Here is a 20,726-nt window from a genome sequence, read left to right on the forward strand (position 1 = left end):
AATATATACATCATAATATATATTAACTCTTTTATATTTAAAAAATAAATAAATTAAAAAAGAACATGGCACATTTGAGAAAACCCTTTGTAACAATGTTTTTGCTTAAAGGTTATAGCCCCACCCTTAAGTAAGTTGGGTGAGTGATCATAAGTAGCAAACTGGCATAATAATAGATACACGCAGAACACGGCATTTGCCCAAATAGCATATATGATATTAACATCAAAATATGTCAATAAATATGTTTCACATTTAAGGTATCAACAGTGGTGTGACAAAGACTGAATTCAACAACACATTTGTTTGCGGTTCGCACACATTTCAGCAGAACTTATGTGAATTTTGGTCATATTACAAAAGCCACATGACAAAAATGCTGCAACAGTTATTAGCTGATTGAAGGATTAATCAGAACAAGTATTTTGTTGCACTTTAAGGGACAATATTCAGAGCTGAGCTTTTTCTACATTTAGTTGAGCTGTAATTGATTCTTTTCAAAACTATATTCTTAGTTTCTTCTAATGAGATTTAGTTTCTCAAGAACTAAATGTCTCTTTTGCTTTCTTTTTGCCAGCTGCACTTCATTTTCCATCCATAGACTTCACTATCAGTTGACGGGACACGGGGCTCGAGGCCGATCCGTAGGGGGCCTGTTTTCAAAAACTTAAGATTCTGATATTTTCAATACCAAAGCCGCAAGCGACCTACAACCAAATTAGGCACCTCCCTTAGGTATGTATGAGTCTCCATGAGCAGCGACGTAAAAAAAAAATTGAAGTCGTTCCCTAATAAAATCGTGATTTTTATATAACAAAACTTAAAATGGCTATAAAAATCTTAAATTTTATGCTAGATGCACAAAATAAATCCCCAAATACTGAAATAATCACCTACATTTTCAGGATCAATCGCGATATTTAACATATAATATAAATTTTTGCTCGAAATAACGACTTAGGGTTTTTATATTTAGTGCAAGTTTTCAACAGCTAATAAATCACTCAATTTTCACAAAGCAAAATTTGCATTTTTCTATATAACATTCCTGACATTCCTGGGGAAAATTATCGAAAGGGTTGTGTTTGAACAGATCCAGACTTTTATGATCCAAAACAATCTTTTTGACTCATTTCAGTCTGGATTTCGGCCACAACACAGCACCGAGACCGTGCTTATCAAAGTCCTAAATGATATTCGTCGGAATACCGATGCAGGCAAATCATCTGTTCTGCTACTATTGGATCTCAGCGCCGCATTTGACACGGTTGATCACAACATACTACTCAGCAGATTGGAACAGTGGGTAGGGCTTACTGACACTATTCTTCAGTGGTTCACATCCTATTTACATGATAGGGATTTCTTTGTGTCAATCGGAAATTATCAGTCAGAACGAACCAAATTCACGTGTGGAGTCCCTCAAGGGTCAATTCTTGGACCACTCTTATTTAACATCTATATGCTTCCGTTAGCTCAGATAATGGAACAGTATGACATCTCCTATCACGCCTATGCAGATGACACACAACTGTACATTTCTGTGTCCCCACATGATTATAGTCCCTTAGTCTCCCTGAGTAAATGCATTCATCAAATCAATGAATGGATGTGCCAGAATTTTCTCCAGTTAAATGTGGAGAAAACAGAGGTGATCATTTTTGGGCCAAAAAAGGAAAGGTCAAAGATAAGCAGCCAACTTAGCACAATGTCACTTACAGCTACAAATCAAGTCAGAAACCTTGGCGTAATTATTGACTCAGACCTAAAATTTGATAGCCATCTAAAGTCCGTCACTAAATCCGCTTATTACCACCTAAAAAATATAACCAGAATTAAGGGGCTTCTGACTCAACAAGACATGGAAAAACTTATGCATGCATTCGTTTTCAGCAGATTGGACTACTGCAACGGTATATTTACAGGTCTTGATAAAAAATCAGTCAGGAAGCTGCAGCTAGTACAGAATGCTGCAGCCAGAGTCCTCACAAATACAAGGAAGCTGGACCACATTACACCGGTTTTGAAATCGCTACACTGGCTTCCAGTGAGTCAAAGGATAGACTATAAAATACTACTGCTCGTCTACAAAACACTTAATGGCCTTGGACCAAAATACATGCTTGACTTGTTAGATTCCTATGAGACATCTAGACCCTTAAGGTCGTCTGGAACGGGTCTTCTGCATGTTCCAAGAACAAGAACCAAGCAGGGTGAGGCAGCATTTAGTTATTATGCTCCTCACCTCTGGAACAAGTTACCCGAAGGTTTGAAGTATGCTCAAACCGTTAGCTCATTTAAATCAGGGCTAAAAACGCTTTTGTTTAGCACTGCATATCCATAACTGTCTATATATTTCAATCTACCTGCCTTCTATTCCTCTTGTGCTTATCTCCATTGCTGATTTCAATGATTATTATTAGTAGTAGTTTTTGCTTTATTTCTATTTTTGTTTTATTTTTATTTATTTATTTTTATTCTGTGATTAAATGCGATCTTTTGTCTTGGTTTTTACGTTGTGTTGATTTAAATGTGATTTTTATGGTTTTCATGTGATGTAAAGCACTTTGAATTGCCTTGTGTTGAATTGTGCTATATAAATAAATTTGCCTTGCCTTGCCTTGCCTATAAAATCACAACTTCTTTAGGTTTAATTCTGATGTTACTTTTGCCACTGCACGTCTTGCAGGCTATCTGGCCCTCGTCGTGTTTAGATTGAAATTTTACATAAAATGTACAATGCAATTTTTTTTGTATGGACGCAGAAATGTCTAAATTACTATTTTTTTTTTTGCCAAAAAACAGGCAGTTGGCCGAAAACTGCCTGATCATTTGAATGTAAAGTTACGCTATTGTGTATGGATACAACATGTCGGCCATCATAAAACAAAGAGCTTTTTAGGTTAAAATTTCTTGTAAATAAATGCGCAACTCCCAGAATTTCTATAGATATGAAGGGCAGATAGGCAGATATCATACATTTTACGTACTGTAAATATTTCAAGCCAAAGTTACACACATTTTTTCCCATTCATTCTTTTCATAACGTTTCAAAGTGATGATGCTCCGGGGAATGCTTGCAGTCATACCTGGTTCTAGGCTTTATTATTTTTTAAGAAGTTGTATTTTTTTATGCTATCTTATATAATAATTACCTTCAATCCTCGACCAAATCACTTTTGAGACACTCCTGCCTGCTTGTATGCAGTAAAACTTTCGTCCTTTTCCACCTAAATCCGGCGTTTGAACGCAGCGTGTGCTTGAGTTTATAGCAAAGAAAGCTGCACGGCGCTCTGCCTGACCCGGCCCCCTACGGGAAGGCGTGCCGCAATAACTGTCTCGTCTCGTCAACTGATGGTGAAGTCTATGTTCCACCACATATCCCATTCAAGACATTTCACTTACTAAAAAGGGAGTTGGATAGTGTCCTCAATGTACTTTCTATAAAAGTCTGTTTTAGAAAGTACTGTTGAAATTATGTATGAAAATACATCTTTGTTTACTCCAGTACATTATTTCTTCTAGTAATACCATTTGCAAATCTAGGTCACTTTGGGGTTGTATTAGATAGAATACATTCAAACTGGAGTCTTTACATTTGAAAAAAATATTATTGTGAAATAACTTCCAAAAATTGGAATTGGAAAAGAATCTGATTAGATCACAAGCTGTGTAAAAATTGGGAAAAATGCACAAGGAATCATCCATGCTCATTGGGGCTCATGCAACCCCCTGCTCCTCAACAATCTCTTTCCACTCTGTCTTTGGCTTTACTGACATCATTTTTGGAACTAAGGCTTTGGATTTTGTTCCGTCAACAGAAAGTAATCAGTAATTCTTAGTTTAATAGAGGCAGGTGTTTAATTCAATGGAAATAAATACTATGGAAGGCAAAAGGTTATGAGTAATGTGTGCTTTCTTATCTTTTCCCCACAGTTCTAAATTATGTTGAAAAACATTAGAACTTTATCGAGACTTTATTTACAACTGTGGCCTATTTGTGCATTTTCTTCTCAGGCATACAATAGAAAACTATTTACTTCGGTTCCATCATAATCTATGGTAAATTAGACTAGTTTGCCCCAAAAGCTTCGTCCACATTAAGGTCAGGAGTTAATTATAAACAGAAACTGGTGAAATTTAATGTTTTAGCTTTCCATTTTTCTCAATTTAACTGCTCGTAATCCAAAGAACATTTTAAATCCATACACATAAGACACATTGTCCATTGTATGATTGTTAATGCAGCAACAAACATTTGAACTATGCAGCGTTTTCTTTTAGCCCAAAGCAATACTGAAACATTGATTTGCTATCACAAAATTAAATGAATATTGGCAACACGGTATTTTACTTTCAACACTTATAGTTAATGATTTATGTCTTATTATTTCCTTATTAGTCATTTTTAGTAAACTCGCCAGCCTCCCAGCGCAGAGCCATGGCACTCTTGCGTCTTCCTGCGGTGTAGCCCTCTGGAAACTGAGGAAGACAAAACAATGTTTTTCTTTATTCAAATCACAGTTTTCATAACTTCTTATAATACGTACATGTACTGGAGAGCAGTGTTGTTAATCTTACTTAAAAAAAAAAAAGTATTTAGTTACAGTTAAAAAATGACTTCCCCCCCAAAGTAATGGAGTTAGTAACTCAGTTACCTCATTGTAAGAGTAATTGTTTACTCTGCAAAGTAAATTACATTACTTTTCATGTTCTACACATGATTACATCATACATTATATAACATCTTTCACATAAAATATGTTTATATTAGCTGATTGAATTGAACTGCTTTTCTCATTCCCCCCAAAAACCAAACATAGGTCACACTTTTTACATTTAAAAAAAAATTAAATTTCACCTATATAAAAGTGTAACGTTATAAATGCTTTGAGAAAAAAGGTTATCTGTTCCTGTTGGACTGAACCCGTGACCCCCGTAACCGAGGTACGTACTGCACCGAGACTTGTATCGTCACCAGTGTTGTTAATAATGGCGTTAGAATATAACGGCGTTATTTTCTTCAGTAGTGAGTAATCTAATGAATTACTTTTCTCATCTTGGCAACGCCGTTACCATTACTGAAGCGGGAAAGGCGTGCGTTACGATGTTGGTTGACTGACGCGAGAAAAGTCTAAAAAAAGACAGATTCACAGAGACGAGAGAGCAGAGCAGGAGTGGGGGGGAGGCAAGGGAGTGTGACGCCGTTGCAAACGCGATGCTACTATGCTAGGTGGCTCCAGTAATACCTGACTGTAGCCGATAGCCTACAAACTACGCCCACATGCTGCTTCGGTAGATATCACATATATACAGAACTAGATGCAAATGACAGACATGTATCATAAAGAACTAGATGCGATCAGCCGCCATCTTAAAGCAGTAGACTTCTCAGGAAGGCTCTGTTGTAGAGAACCTTCCTAGCGAACCTAAGTAACTTTTTATCTAAAATGCTTCTAAATCAGCAAAACTTAACTTAAATCTATCTTTAAATGATGAAACAGTTTTAAAACATACACAGGTCGAAAATAGACAGAAGGGAACTGATGCAATAACGGTAGCAATTTTAACAACTTTAACGGTTGATTCACAACATTAAATGACTTCCACACATAGCAAAGGTTGCTATCTAGTAGGGCTGTCAAACGATTAAAAATTTTAATCGAGTTAATTACAGCTTAAAAATTAGTTAAACGTAATTAATCGCAATTAATTGCAATTCAAACCACCTATAAAATATGCCATATTTTTTCTGTAAATTATTGTTGGAATGGAAAGATAAGACACAAGATGGATATATACATTCAACATACGGTACATAGGGACTGTATTTGTTTATTATAACAATAAATCAACAAGATGGCATTAACATTATTAACATTCTGTTAAAGCGATCCATGGATAGAAAGACTTGTAGTTCTTAAAAGATAAATGTTGGTACAAGTTATAGAAATTTTATATTAAAACCCGTCTTAATGTTTTCGTTTTAATACAATTTGTAAAAATTTCTATCAAAAAATAAACTAGTAGCCTGCCATTGTTGATGTCAATAATTACTTACACAATGCTCATGGGTGCTGAAGCCTATAAAATCAGTCGCACCCAAGCACCAGCAGAGGGCGGCAAAACTCCATAAAACACAATTAACATGTGGGCATTTCACTGTACTGTCATTTAAATCTGTCTGAGCGGGGCATGTGCGTTAATTGCGTCAAATATTTTAACGTGATTAATTAAAAAAGTTAATTACTGCCAGTTAACGCGATAATTTTGACAGCCCTACTATCTAGTTATCGCAATATCCGCAATACCCCTGTGTGTAGTTACGTTTAGGGTAAAGAATTGGGATAGGGCCAACTTTTATTTTTTTTTGAGAAAAAAAAAAACATGAAAATTATCACCAGTTACTTTGCCAAATAACTAATTACTCTTACATTCAAGTAACTGAGTTACTAACTTTTTGGGAGAAGTATTTTGTAACTTATTAATTACTTTTTTGAAGTAAGATTAACAACACAGATCGTCACACCCCTAAATATATAGTTACAGTGATACCTCTACACAGTTAATTCGTTCCAAACCTTATTTGTAAGTAGAAATGGTCGTATGTCGAGCAGGATTTTCTCAAATGAATACATTATATTTCCATTAATTGGTTCCACAGCCCGGAAACCTACACTAAATCCTTAATAAACACTGCTGGTACTATTGCAAATAGCAAATACACAGAGCAAAACCAATAAATTATGAATAGAAATAGGGATAATAATATAATAATTGTAATAATAATAATAATAATAATACCTGTAATGTAATGAAACAGGTTCTATATGTTTTTGCGTGGTGTACCGCACAGCGTGGCTGACGTGACAGAGTGAGAGAGGACTTTTTACTTTCACTTTTCATGTTCAGCTGCGGCGGACAGTAGGCATGTTGTGTTGCACAAGTTCTGAAATAAATAATTAAAAACCTGATGAAACTGGCGATTTCTTTGGCAATGTTACAATCATAGTAATTGTCACCTTAACTTGTAAAGACTGGCGAACAGAGGTCGGAGGAGGACCTTCGAGATCGTAGACATTCTACGACCGTATTGTTGAGCCGGCTCACGGACGTGCATACGTTTCTATCATTTCCATCTTCAGTTCAATGATAAGCCTCACCTTTTCCCTTTTTTCACCACCTGCACTAACATTCTTGGAACCAATGATGAGTTTTCTCACAATAAAGTCCGCCGTGCGTCTATCTTGCGGTAAAACAAAGAAACTGCAACGCTGTCGTAAATCGTCGAATTTCGAGCATGTCGTCGGATGTAGAAACTAAGTGGCGAGTCAAAGTTTGCGTCGGATGTCAAAAAGATCATGTGTTGAAGCAATCATATCTAGAGGAACCACTGTATATTTTTCAATATGCAGGTGAGGCTCTGAATCTCCTGCCTCTACTGTCTGGTCTCTTGATTAAAGAACTATCACACAAGGTTCATGGATACGTCATTCAAGAAAAGTTTAGGGCAAGTGACTATTTTTGGTAGTTACAAAAAAATCGAATTATTATTACAGTGGGGCAAATAAGTATGTAGTCAACCACTAATTGTGCAAGTTCTCCCACTTGAAAATATTAGAGAGGCCTGTAATTGTCAAAATGGGTAAACTTCAACCATGAGAGACAGAATGTGGAAAAAAACGCAGAAAATCACATTGTTTGATTTTTAAAGAATTTATTTGCAAATCATGGAGGAAAATAAGTATTTGGTCAATACCAAAAGTTCATCTTAATATTTTGTTATGTACCCTTTGTTGGCAATAACAGAGGCTAAACGTTTTCTGTAACTCTTCACAATCTTTACGCACTCTGTTGCTGGTATTTTGGCCCATTCCTCTATGCAGATCTCCTCTAGAGCAGTGATGTTTTGGGGGCTGTCGTTGGGCAACACGGACTTTCTACTCCCTCCACAGATTTTCTATGGGGTTGAGATCTGGAGACTGGCTAGACCACTCCAGGACCTTGAAATGCTTCTTACGAAGCCACTCCTTTGTTGCCCTAGCTGTGTTTTTGGGATCATGCTGAAAGACCCAGCCACGTCTCATCTTCAATGCTCTTGCTGTTGGAAGGAGATTTTCACTCAAAATCTTTCGATACATGTCCCCATTCATTCTTTCCTTTACACGGATCAGTCGTCCTGGTCCCTTTACAGAAAAACAGCCCCAAAGCATGATGTTTCCACCTCCATGCTTCACAGTGGGTATAGTGTTCTTCGGATGCAGTTTAGTATTCTTTCTCCTCCAAACACGAGAACCTGTGTTTCTACCAAAAAGTTCTATTTTGGTGTCATCTGACCATAACACATTCTCTCAGTCCTCTTCTGGATCATCCAAATGCTCTCTAGCGAACCGCAGACGGGCCTGGACGTGTACTTTCTTCAGCAGGGGGACACGTCTGGCAGTGCAGGATTTGAGTCCCTTGCGGCACATTGTGTTACTTACTTACTTACTTAATTATGTACTTATGTGTTACAAAGTGCCTTTGTTACTGTGGTCCCAGCTCTCTGTAAGTCATTCACTTGGTGCCCCTGTGTGGTTCTGGGATTTTTGCTCACTGTTCTTGTTATCATTTTGACGCCACGGGGTGAGATCTTGCATGGAGCCCCAGATCGAGGGAGATTATCAGTGGTCTTGTATGTCGTCCATTTTCTAATAATTTCTCCCACAGTTGATTTCTTTACACCAAGCGTTTTACCTATTGCAGATTCAGTCTTCCCAGCCTGGTGCAGGTCTACAATGTTGTCTCTGGTGTCTGTCGACAGCTCTTTGGTCTTGGCCATAGTGGAGTTTGGAGTGTGACTGACTGAGGTCGTGGACAGGTGTCTTTTATACCGTTAATGAGTTAAAAGAGGTGCCATTAATACATGTAACGAGTGGAGCCTCATTAGACCTCGTTAGAAGAATTTAGATCTCTTTGACAGCCAGAAATTTTGCTTGTTTGTAGGTGACCAAATACTTATTTTCCACTCTAATTTGGAAATAAATTCTTTAACTCATTTGCTCCCAAAACGTATAAATATGTTCTATTTGTAATTGTTTCAGTGTCCCAAAGACGTATTTATAGGTCTTTTACGTTTTTTTTTTTTTTACATGAGACATCTCTGGGTTCTGATTCAATTTAGCGCCAAAGCACAAAGCTGAAAATCCATTTTAAAGCAATAAAACTGGCCACTGGGGGGCAGTAGCGCATTTGGTAAGACCCGCAACCCGATGCAACGGCAACGAACGGCCGTTTGGGCCGCATGGCTGAAGACGACCGAATGGAGGACAACCTAGAGGACGCCCGGGATGCCTGGCGCTGGACGACCGAGCAGAATGACCGGTACCACCAGTGCAGTGGACGATGTCGTTAAGTCCGTGCTGCTCGCCGAGGAGAGCCCGCAGAGACTCAAAAAACCCCATCTTTATGAGACAAGCGGCAATGAGGGAAAAGTTTACCCCGACTGTCGTGGCCACAACAGCGTCATATCTCAGTTATTTGTAAATAAATTGTTACTTTGCTATCAAGAGCTCTATTTGTCTTGTTGTTTGTTATTTTGTAAAAGGAAAACATTATTCAGATGTTTGGGATGTAACTAAAGCAAAAAAAAAAAAATAGCTGTGTTAAAGTTTGAAATGTATGCTTTCGCAAAAAGCTCAATTTCTCAGTTTTTTCAGAAATTTGAAAATTGCTCAGACTAAGCTATTTTCTAATGCTGATTTTTAAAGAACGGAAAAAGATATTAACTTACTTTTTTTTCCTGCTCAAAGAAGAGAGTCTAATCTTTCTTTTGGTGTGTTCCCTGTTTATATAGCAATAGACAGAATTTTCTGTGGGCCTTGCAAAATCAGTCAAAATCCAGTAAAACAGCCGGGAGCAAAGGGCCTTGCTCCGGTGAAAATGGCTGGGAGTGAATGAGTTAAAAATCCAAAAATTTGATTTTCTATTTTTTTTCCGCATTCTGTCTCTCATGGTTGACTTTTACCAATGTTGACAATTACAGGCCTCTCTAATCTTTTCAAGTAGGAGAACTTGCACAATTGGTGGTTGACTAAATACTTATTTGCCCCACTGAATATTGTAGCATCTACAAGGACAACACCAACTTGGTGATGATAATGCACACTCAGCAGGAAAACAGTACATTATTTTCAATTAATTGTACCCGCCTGGATGCCACGAACTGTATGTAAAAAAAACAAAGTTGCCTGAGAGTTTAAGATGATGTTTGCCATGCTGAACGCGAATGCTATGCTAATGCTCTGAGCCACCTAACAAATCATCATCGCGTTTGCAACGGCAACAGCAGCCCCTCCCCCCTCCACCCATCCCGCTCTGCTCTATCCAGGGCAGCCAGGCGTGTCACTACCTGATATTGATTCAACCAAATTGTTGTAACGTGCCCCTTCACATCCTCAGTAACGGTGTTGCAAAGATAGGAAAATTAATTAATTAGATTTCTCATTGCTGAAAAAAATAACAACGCCGTTATTAAAAACACTGCTTGCGAGTACTTGCCCTGCTACGACTGCTACTTACTCTGTGATCGCAGGATAAGGTTGAACGATCCATCTTGGGTGTTTTCATTGGTGATGACGGTGAGGACTTGCACTTCATTGGTAAAGCTAACAATACAAAAAAAAAAAAAAATCAGCAAATGTGAAACAGTATTAACATTCTTAATTATTTATAAACAATATGTTTACCCGGATTATCCAGTGATAAAGTACCCAAGTTGTTTGCCAACATCCTTTTATCACTGAACCTGCCTTTGCCATAAAGATTTGCCCTCTCTTTTCTCAGCTCTTCCTCTCTTTGCTTCACCATCTGTATCTCTTCATCCACCAGCGACATTGTGCTTCTTGAACGGAGCTTGAAAAAGGGGTTACTCATAAACATTTTCTCCTGCGGCTCGCAGGCTTTGTTGAGCGAGAACTCCGAAGCACTGCGAATAATCAGATTTGATGTCTCTAAAATGATGAGATTCGAGCTGCTTTCTTCAGAGCACCATTCACCATGGCTGGGATTGGAATTGAAATCATTACTTGGGTCGAGAATGATAACATTTGTCGGGGAGGTGTCACTTTTTAATGGTTCCTTTGTGGGAGAAGAAGTGATAATGAATGATGGTGTCAGGGGAGTGCTGATGGATCTCGGGATTCCTCGTGATGGGGCGCCAAACGTAGCGTCTGCAGACTTTCCCATCCCGGACAGAGCCCTTTCCTTTCTAAATTTCTCCTCTCTTTCCATCGATATACGAATCTCCCTTTCAACGGGTGTTTCGAAGTCATCGTTAGGTGATCTGTAACTGGAGTCGTCCAAACCAGAATCTTCTGAGCATGGGCTAAATTGAGTGTGCGAATAATCCCCAACTAAAGTCAAGCTTTCAAGATCCTGGGATTTCCTATTTGTTCTATCAATGTTTCGAACTGGTGTGTACATGCAATTGTGACTGCAGTGCAAATTAGGCTGCCTGACTGCAGGTATGAGAACTTTGTTTTTAGTTTGTTCTTCCATTGCTCGCCACTGTTTACGAGCCAACTGGAAATCAACGTGCTCTGTGCTAACATTCTCACTCGTTGTCTCTTGTATCACGCAGAAGTCTTTGGGTATCTTCCTGTTTGGGTCTGACATCATGTTCTGGGAGTATTGTTCCTGAGTTCTGTGATTATTACTGTCATCTTTGCCGTTTTCATTTTCGTCTTCAGAGATTTTGGACAGGCCTTGAAGGCTTAAAGAGATACATTTACCATCTTGTGGTGGTGTAGAACAAGGCACATCTTCTGGCTGTTCTTGCAATTCTTCAATGTCCGGAACGTTAAGTTGGACTTCGTCATAGTGGTCGTTATCTTGGTCTTCGGAGTCGATCACTTCAACTTTCTGCACAAAGAGCTCCTGTGCGCTTAACTGAAGACTGTCCAAATAGGAGTCATCGTCTTCTTTGTTAATAGAAGAGGAAAATATTGTTCTCCATTTTTCATCTGTCTCACTGTCAGAGGAAGCAGCTGCAATTTCAACTCTTAGGCATTCGTCGACTTCATCAGGATCCAGATAACGGCACGATTCGTTCGATATATCAGACATAGCATCTTCTTGAATGTTCTGCTCGAGCATCAAATCTTCGGAAACGGGGGGTTCAAAAAGTTCAACATCAGGATCTCCTTCATCTTCCTCTAAGTTCTGATAGTCATCATTGCAACAAGTGTGTTCATCTTCGTCATCCAGCAAGAGTTCTGGATCCGTAGGTTGCTCTTGATACGTGTCTTCCTCCACCTCTAATGTCTCTTCTGTTTCAAGAACACTGAGTGGGTCGAACTCTTTCTCTATTGCGCAATACTGTTCTAATTCTTGCTCTGGTTCCGTTGTTTCCTGTGTCTTACAATGAGCCTCATTTTCATAAACACTTTCAGCACTGGAAAGAGTGTCAGACACAGAAGAAGTGATGGACTCATTTCTTTTGAGCTCGTCATGTACTTCCTCAAATGGTATGGCTTCCTTTTCCTCATGGGTCGGTATGTCATTGCAAACATTGGTTTCAGGACATTCGGGTAATACACTGGGTGTGCTGGTCACCAAGTCCGTTGAGAAGTTGCTAGAACTTGATTCCTCGTTGAAATCTAATGGGTCTGTATTAATACTAATTTGTTCGTTATCAGTATTAAAATTGAGTTCCTTGTCTGTAAAATCATCCACAGTGACCTCCTCACTGTTGTCCATTTCTAGCTCTGGTAACTCAGTGGTTTCCATAGCGACAATGTCAGTGTTGAGCTTCTCTGAACTGCAGAAACCTTTGTTTAGTTCTTGCCCATCTGATTCTTCTGTCTCTGAAGTAGCTTTCTGAATAAATTAAGAAAGAAAAGACATGGAAAACAGTTTTTAAATGAAGTGATTCAGGCACTCTTATGCACATTTGATGTGATCCTTTTTCCTTTGTGTGTCATATTTTGGCGGGCAAATCATCAAAATTCTATTTCATTACTGCAGTGCGTTTTACTTTAACAATGTGTTAGACATTTTCTTAGGTAGTCTTTTGAATACTAAAACTTCACGAGGGAAAATTTGTCAGTATCGTGGATATAAGTATAAATGAATAACATAAAATTATCTTTAGAGCAGAGGTCACGGAACCGCGGACCTTGGTCCGGTTCCCGACCCCCAAGCCGTCTGGACCGGATCTCAAGCTGTCTGGACTAATACACGTTGCAACAAAAAAAAAATCATTTTTTTCTGCGGGTTTGCAGAGCGGAGGTGAGCAACAAACAAAAACCTTAGCGGTGACGCGCGTGAGCCAGCCAATGGGAGTGAAGCATTTGAAAGTTATTTTTAGAAGAGCATGTCTCACACTCGCTTTCCAGACTCCGCGGAGTGACAGCCAAAAACTGAGCCGAATGAAGTTGGAGGAAGAGGCGAAAAAGTGCGGCAAATGGCGTGCTCAAAACTACGGAAGATTGATGCAGAAAACAGAGTGTTTAAGTAGGAGTAGACCAACACATTTTTGTTCATTTTGCCTAGCGGCAGCACAAGACCGCTATCCCTCATCTGTTCAGAGATGGTGTTCTGCCAAAATCTGCTACATCGGCGAAACGTCCTACATTAGTCGAATTTGACACCCAAAGTACTACCGTGCGCGCTAAACTTGTTTTGTTTGGATGCATACAGGCAGAACGTACTAAAAATGCCTTATGAAAATACTTAAATGCAGTTATACCTAATAAGGGCGGTTTAAATACGCTACGTGACTAATGTGGTCAACTGCTTCAAAGCTAACACAAAAAACCACAATGGTTAAAAGTATGAGAGGGTAATACATGCAAAAAGTATTTTTGAGGCAATGAAAAGGTTAAAAAAAACTAAATAAAAACAAAAATAGTGAGTACTCGCACAACAACGGTAGCGCTTGTAAAAAGCAGCAATTTGAAAAGGCACTATGAGACGAAGCACGCAGCTTTTTCGCAAAGCTTCCCTATGAACTCTGCCATCCGTTCTCAAAAAATAGTGGAATTAAGGGCTCAATATGATTGCTTTATTATTTATTACTAATTAATTATTATTAATAGGGCTATCAAAATTATCACGTTAACGAGCGGCAATTAATTTTTAAAATTAATCCCGTTAAAATAATACGCACAAATGCCCCGCTCAAACAGATTAAAATGATCGCACAGTTTTGCCGCCCTCTGCTGGCGCTTGTGTGCGACTAATTTTATAGGCTTCAGCACCCATGAGCATTGTGTAAGTAATTATTGACATCAAGAATGGCGGGCTACTAGTTTATTTTTTTGACTGAAAATTTTACAAATTTTATTAAAACGAAAACATGAAGAGGGGTTTTAATATAAAATTTCTATAACTTGTACTAAAATTTATCTTTTAAAAACTACAAGTCTTTCTATCCATGGATCGCTTTAACAGAATGTTAATAATGGTAATACCATCTTGTTGATTTATTGTTATAATAAAGAAATACAGTACTTATGTACCGTATGTTGAATGTATATATCCATCTTGTGTCTTATCTTTCCATTCCAACAATAATTTACAGAAAAATCTGGCATATTTTATAGATGGTTTGAATTGCAATTAATTGCGATGAATTATGATTAATTAATTTTTAAGCTGTAATTAACTCGATTAAAAATTTTAATCGTTTGACACCCCTAATTATTAAATATTATTTATTACTTACTATAAATTTATTTTTTTATATTTTATTTACATTTTTGTGTGTTGTAATTATCAGCATGGCCACGTAAAGATACGTTTGTAATTTTTGGAAAAAAACAGAAACATTAAAAATATTTCCGGATCCGAGATTTTAGTAATCTTTTAATTTCAGACCCAGAGGATTTTTAATTCATGACCCCTGCTTTAGAGGCTTGGTGCCAAGCAGACAAACACATCTGATGTATCTGTGGAAGAAGCGGGTAGGGATGGAGGTTGTTTATGTGTGTGCGTAAGGATGCGTTTGTGTGGGAGTGTTATGAGGAAAGGAGGGATGTTGCTGCAATGTTTTTATTTCATTTAATTGGGTTATCCACCGAAGACGAAATGGATCACAAGCTTGAAGGCAGGAAAATTTGATGCATTACATGCCCTCTTATATAAGACTGTAGGACTGTGTCTGCCTCCCACACATTGTCAGAGGGCTGCAGCGGATGTATTCTGAAACACTTATTTTTCATTACCGTCATTTTTTGGGGAATTTAAAGACGTGCTTTTATGGTGCACTTTGCCATATAACAGCATCCCATTTTAAGTGCGGTTCCAACATTTACTGCCACTTTACATTTACATTAAGCCCGACACAAATCACCTGTACTTGAATTTGCTTTGTGGTGTATATTAAAAGGTTATTGTTACAACTTTGGTGATTCCTGTTAGAGCCAAGTCAATTTAAAATTCATAATTGTTACTAACCTTTAAGGAAACACTTCTAAAAATTGGTGATGCATCATAATCCTCCGTTTGACATTTTCTCCCATGATTAACTGTTTTCCATTTTGTCCCATATTACGGCAACATGAATTCTAGGTTAAGTGACAATACTTTATAGGCAGGGGTGCACATAAGTGGTCCGCATGCGCGCATGCGTACTGGACGTAGACAAACGCGCTGGCCCTCAACGGCTTCCATACGCTTTTGCGTACCGATGGCTGACCGCTGTATTGCGGCGGACACAAGAAAATAACTTCTCAAAATGTCGAAGAGGCAGGCCACACTGAGTAATTACTTCCGTGTTCTCCCACCCCCGTCAAAAGACAGACAGACGACAGAGACGTCACCGGAGCTACCGAAAAAAAGGACTTTTGCTGAAAAGTGGCTACAGGAAGTACCATGGCTTGAAGCAAATGATGCTCGCTCGGAAATGCGGTACAAAATGTGCCGTGAGAATCCCAATGTCGCCGATAAGAGCAGCGCATTTTATGTAGGGTCAAAGAATTTCAGCCGTCCAAACTTTGAAAAGCACGAAAAAAACAGAGAGCATGTGGCAATTAAGCAAACTATCGATGTCAAACAGGACCCCACTCGCCCTATGGACATGTGGCGGAATAAAGGTAATGAACAGCGACATGCACTGACAAACGTGTTTTTGCTCGCATTTTACAAAGCTAAACATGCACGTTCAATGAGGTCTTATGAGGAGGACATTCCACTTTTAAAAAGGCTTGGAGTTAATGTGGGAGCCGCATAATGCCCTTTATTTTGAATTGGTGCTTTTTATTTCTTTACATTTCACTTCAAAGTAATGGCAATTTTGTTGTGCCAGTTGATGTTAATCAAGCATTAATTGTTAATATATTTAATTAAAGTTAATTGGCTCTAAGTAAAGCATGTCATAAATTTATCGCATCATGCGGGTCGGCTCTCAAGCTCAATGAGGACCAAGTCACATCTCCAGGTCCTCCTCTGAGAACCTGGGCAAAAAAATTATATGCACCCCTGTTTATAGGTGTGAATGTACCGTAATTTTCACACTATAAGGCGCACCTGACTATAAGCCGCCACCCACCAAATTTGACATGAAAATGACATTTGTTCATAGATAGCCGTACAAGACTATCAGCCGCAGCTGTCGTCATTGTATTATGGGATATTTACACCAAAAGATATTAACCAGTAACACTTGACTTGACCGCGGCATCATACGACTGTCATAAGACCATATGAACCACCATGAAGCTTTGAACCAGTTGGCTGCAAAGCTTCATTGCTTCAAGAAACTTCATTTGTCCATTACTGCTCCATCAGGGGAGATAGTAAACATCTGATTCAGGATAATACATGGAGTGGAGGTGGACTTTTAATAGGTGGACTAACAGGTCTTTCAGGGTCAGAATTCTACCTGATAGACAGGTGTTCAAATACTTATTTGCAGCTGTATCACACGAATAAATTGTTAAAAAATCATGCATTGTGATTTCTAGATTTTTCTTTTTAAAATATCTCTTTCACAGTGGACATGCACCTACGATGAAAATTTCAGACTCATCCATGATTTCTAAGATGGAGAACTTGCAAAATAACAAGGTGTTCAAATACTTATTTTCTTCACTGTATGTGAACAAATTGTCCTTGGATGAGGCGGTTTATACATATCATCATGTCCCATATCTGTGCTTACAAATTTAGCACAGTTCACAACATTCTTTGGGTGAGATAATCACAGGGAAAATATCGACAACAACATTTGAACCTCACATTCACACATAAAGGCATGAGCTTTACATATTTGATTAATACATGTCTGGGCAAGAAAGGCTTGAGCTCCAAATAAAAGACTGAAAGTGCTATAAATGTGCTTAGATTTTTCCACAGGGCTTATTCTTTTCTTAATAGAGCTTTTTGATGTCTTCTACTTTAACTCCTACACTTTCTTTGACAAGGTAACTGTTGTGACGAGTGTCTAACTTCAACACAACGTATGAATGTGAACAAAACTGTACTATTACGACTGACACACCAACAAAAGAATAAGAACAAGTCTGATATTTTGTGCCACTTTAAAAAGGAAAAGCAACACATGAATTTTTGTACCAAAGAATATCAAGACAGACTACAACTGACTGAATCCATCATTCCAGATGTGTTACTAAGAACTTCTGCCGTGCTTGGACTTATGATGTATGATTTCAAGCAAAAAAAAAAAAAAAAATGTCTCGGGCATTATTTTTATGATGGTATTAAAAGGAATAATCATAGTAACCTAATTTCTTTCACTCAGAGATGAAGAAAGCCTGAAACGTCTTGCAGTGACACATGACACATTTGGGTATTACCGCACACACTCACACAACAAAGCAACCTACAAGGACACACGCGTGTAACAGACTGAGTAGCCATGGTAACCATTAGCAGTGACACTCACTGCATTTCTCATCTGCCACCTCCTCCACCACCCACTCACCAACTCATGAGTGGACTGTGACTGAGAAGGAATACTGTGGTCAGGTTGTGATTAAAATTCTCACTTTTCCATGCTAGAGTTGTTTTATCATGAGTTCCTTGTATCAAGCCAGCCGAACAAAACAGCCCTTCTACAGTAAGTATTACTCTTAGCTATGCAAAGACAACAAGTTGGGTGAGTTCAAGCTGCAGATGGTAAACAAAATCATCAGGGACACTGGCATTCTGCAAGGCACAGAGCTTGTTTTAGTCACCCATCCCAGACGAGGCTATTGAAGGAACGGACCATTTAACACCATCCGCCCCCTTGGACTGCCATCCAATCTGGCACACCTCGGACTTTGCGACTAATACTGAACTCTAGACATCCTGTCAAGTCACAACCTGGTGTTGGATTGAGTCAGTATTGAAAGCAATTTTAGCATTTGTTAGTTTTCAACGAAATTAGACATCAAGAATCATAACAAATACAAGTAAAGTTGTCTAATATGATCGGGTAGCTTAAAATGATATCGAATGATATTAACTAGGGCTGTCAAAATTATCGCGTTAACGAGCGGTAATTCATTTTTAAAATGAATCCCGTTAAAATATTTGACGCAATTAACGCACAAATGCTCCGCTCAAACGGATTAAAATGACAGTACAGTGAAAGGTGTACTTGTTGTGTTTTTTGGAGTTTTGCCGCCCTCTGCTGGCGCTTGTGTGCGACTGATTTTATAGGTTTCAGCACCCATGAGCATTGTGTAAGTAATTGTTGACATCAACAATCAGCGGGCTACTAGTTTATTTTTTGATTGAAAATTTTACAAATTTTATTAAAACGAAAACATGAAGAGGGGTTTTAATATAACATTTCTATAACTTGTACTAAAATTTATCTTTTAAGAACTACAAGTCTTTCTATCCATGGATCGCTTTAACAGAATGTTAATAATGGTAATGCCATCTTGTTGATTTATTGTTATAATAAAGAAATACAGTACTTATGTACCGTACGTTGAATGTATATATCCATGTTGTGTCTTATCTTTCCATTCCAACAATAATTTACAGAAAAATATGGCATATTTTATAGATGGTTTGAATTGCGATTAATTGCGATTAATTACGATTAATTAATTTTTAAGCTGTAATTAACGCGATTAAAAAATTTTAATCGCTTGACACCCCTAATATTAACATCTGTTTTTCATGACCGGTTCTGGGACAATATGCATGTTGCCGTCAAAGTGAATGTAGAAGTTCTGCCTTTGTAAAAAGGCTGGTCACAGCTTAGCAGAGCAGTCATGCTTCTTGTATAGCGGTGCAATATCGACACTTTTTCCATAAATTCAGTTAAAATTGCTCTTATTTTCACAGAATGTTTATTTGGAAAACCTTGAATACATTGATACATTCCTCATTATTAAAGCATCCAGCGGGGCATCGCAATACAATTAGCCACAATATGTTAAGTCCACGACCGGATATATCGGTATCAGATTTTTGGAGTTGGACAGTATCGAGATATCGGTTCAAAAGTCATTATCGGACAACTCTACTAACAAATAGTGACACTAATCATTCTACTAGTCCGCTATTTTTTATAACTAATTGGATTAGGATTAGACTCAGATATTAAGATGGATATCAAGGATGTAAAATTAATGTTCAAACCATACCACCTCTTACCAGCTCAAAGCCTTAACAAATGTTCCCCAAAGGGCTGTGTACATTTTACCCTCTACATCAATTGCTGTACCTCTGCCCAAGTCAGCAACCCCATCATATAGTTTGCACTTACAGTTAGACCTAATTTCTTAATTATTTTTTGCGAATGAATAAAACTGTACAACTTTGTCTGGTAGCACAACAGAAGAATGGAATTCTGATATTTTGGCACCCTTTATTATCTAATTATAAAATGGGTCAGGTACCCAATTGACAAACTACACTGCTTCCAGGTAGAAACAAAGACTATACAGTGCCTGTATATATGTTATGCAATAATTTTCCTGCCACAAGAGGTTGCATTCTGAACTCTACAATTTGCTATATGAGTCACGTATAGCAAATCGGGCCCGATCAAAAAATCAACTGGGCAGAATCGGCCTTCTTTAAATTGATGTGCATTTTTTGGGTTAGTCCCCACATTACCACATCAGATAAAAATAACATTTAAACAAACACTATTTAAAAAATCGTCAAGTTCTCTCTCATGTAAAGTTGAACAAATAATAAATGTATTTTAAAACAGTTAGGTGTTATGCCTGTACTTTATACACGTTTATTGTGGGAAGCCTCGTGAGACCCCCAAAATAAGATTTTACATATAAAGTACAGTGGTACCTCTACATACGAAGTTAATTCGTTCCAGGACCTTGTTTGTAAGTAGAAATGGTCGTTTGTTGAGCAGGATTTTCCCATAAGAATATATTATAATTAGGGCTGTCAAACGATTTAAATTTTTTAATCGAGTTAATCACAGTTTAAAAATTAATTAATCGTAATTAATCGCAATTCAAAGCATCCATAAAATATGCCACATTTTCCTGTAAATTATTGTTGGAATGGAAAGATAAGACACAATAAACACACATAAACATTATTTATTTTTATTAAATTATTATTATTATTTATTTATTTATTACAACAATAAATCAACAAGATGGCATTAACATTATTAACATTCTGTTAAAGCGATCCATGGATAGAAAGACTTGTAGTTCTTAAAAGAAAAATGTTAGTACAAGTTATAGAAATTTTATATTAAAACCCTCTTAATGTTTTCGTTTTAATAAAATTTGTAAAATTTTCAA

General features: G+C 37.8%; 1 protein-coding gene across 3 annotated transcripts in view; it reads right to left on the reverse strand.

Annotated features, from left to right (window-relative positions):
• Positions 1-2,102: 2,102 nt before the first annotated feature.
• LOC130908646 (myosin-11-like) overlaps positions 2,103-20,726 on the reverse strand; it is a 57,446-nt gene continuing 38,822 nt past the window's right edge. The window contains exons 2-4 of one of the 3 annotated variants that reach the window (XM_057824303.1): positions 10,728-12,858; positions 10,561-10,646; positions 2,103-4,482 (exon numbers count right to left, since the gene is read on the reverse strand). In XM_057824303.1, coding sequence (XP_057680286.1) covers positions 4,399-4,482; positions 10,561-10,646; positions 10,728-12,858 — 2,301 coding nt within the window. In that variant the 3' untranslated portion in view covers positions 2,103-4,398. The remainder of the gene's footprint in view (positions 4,483-10,560; positions 10,647-10,727; positions 12,859-20,726) is intronic. The other 2 variants (XM_057824302.1, XM_057824301.1) reach the window with 2 other exon arrangements.

Source organism: Corythoichthys intestinalis, chromosome 20, assembly GCF_030265065.1.
Source record: "Corythoichthys intestinalis isolate RoL2023-P3 chromosome 20, ASM3026506v1, whole genome shotgun sequence".
Classification (NCBI taxonomy): domain Eukaryota; kingdom Metazoa; phylum Chordata; class Actinopteri; order Syngnathiformes; family Syngnathidae; genus Corythoichthys; species Corythoichthys intestinalis.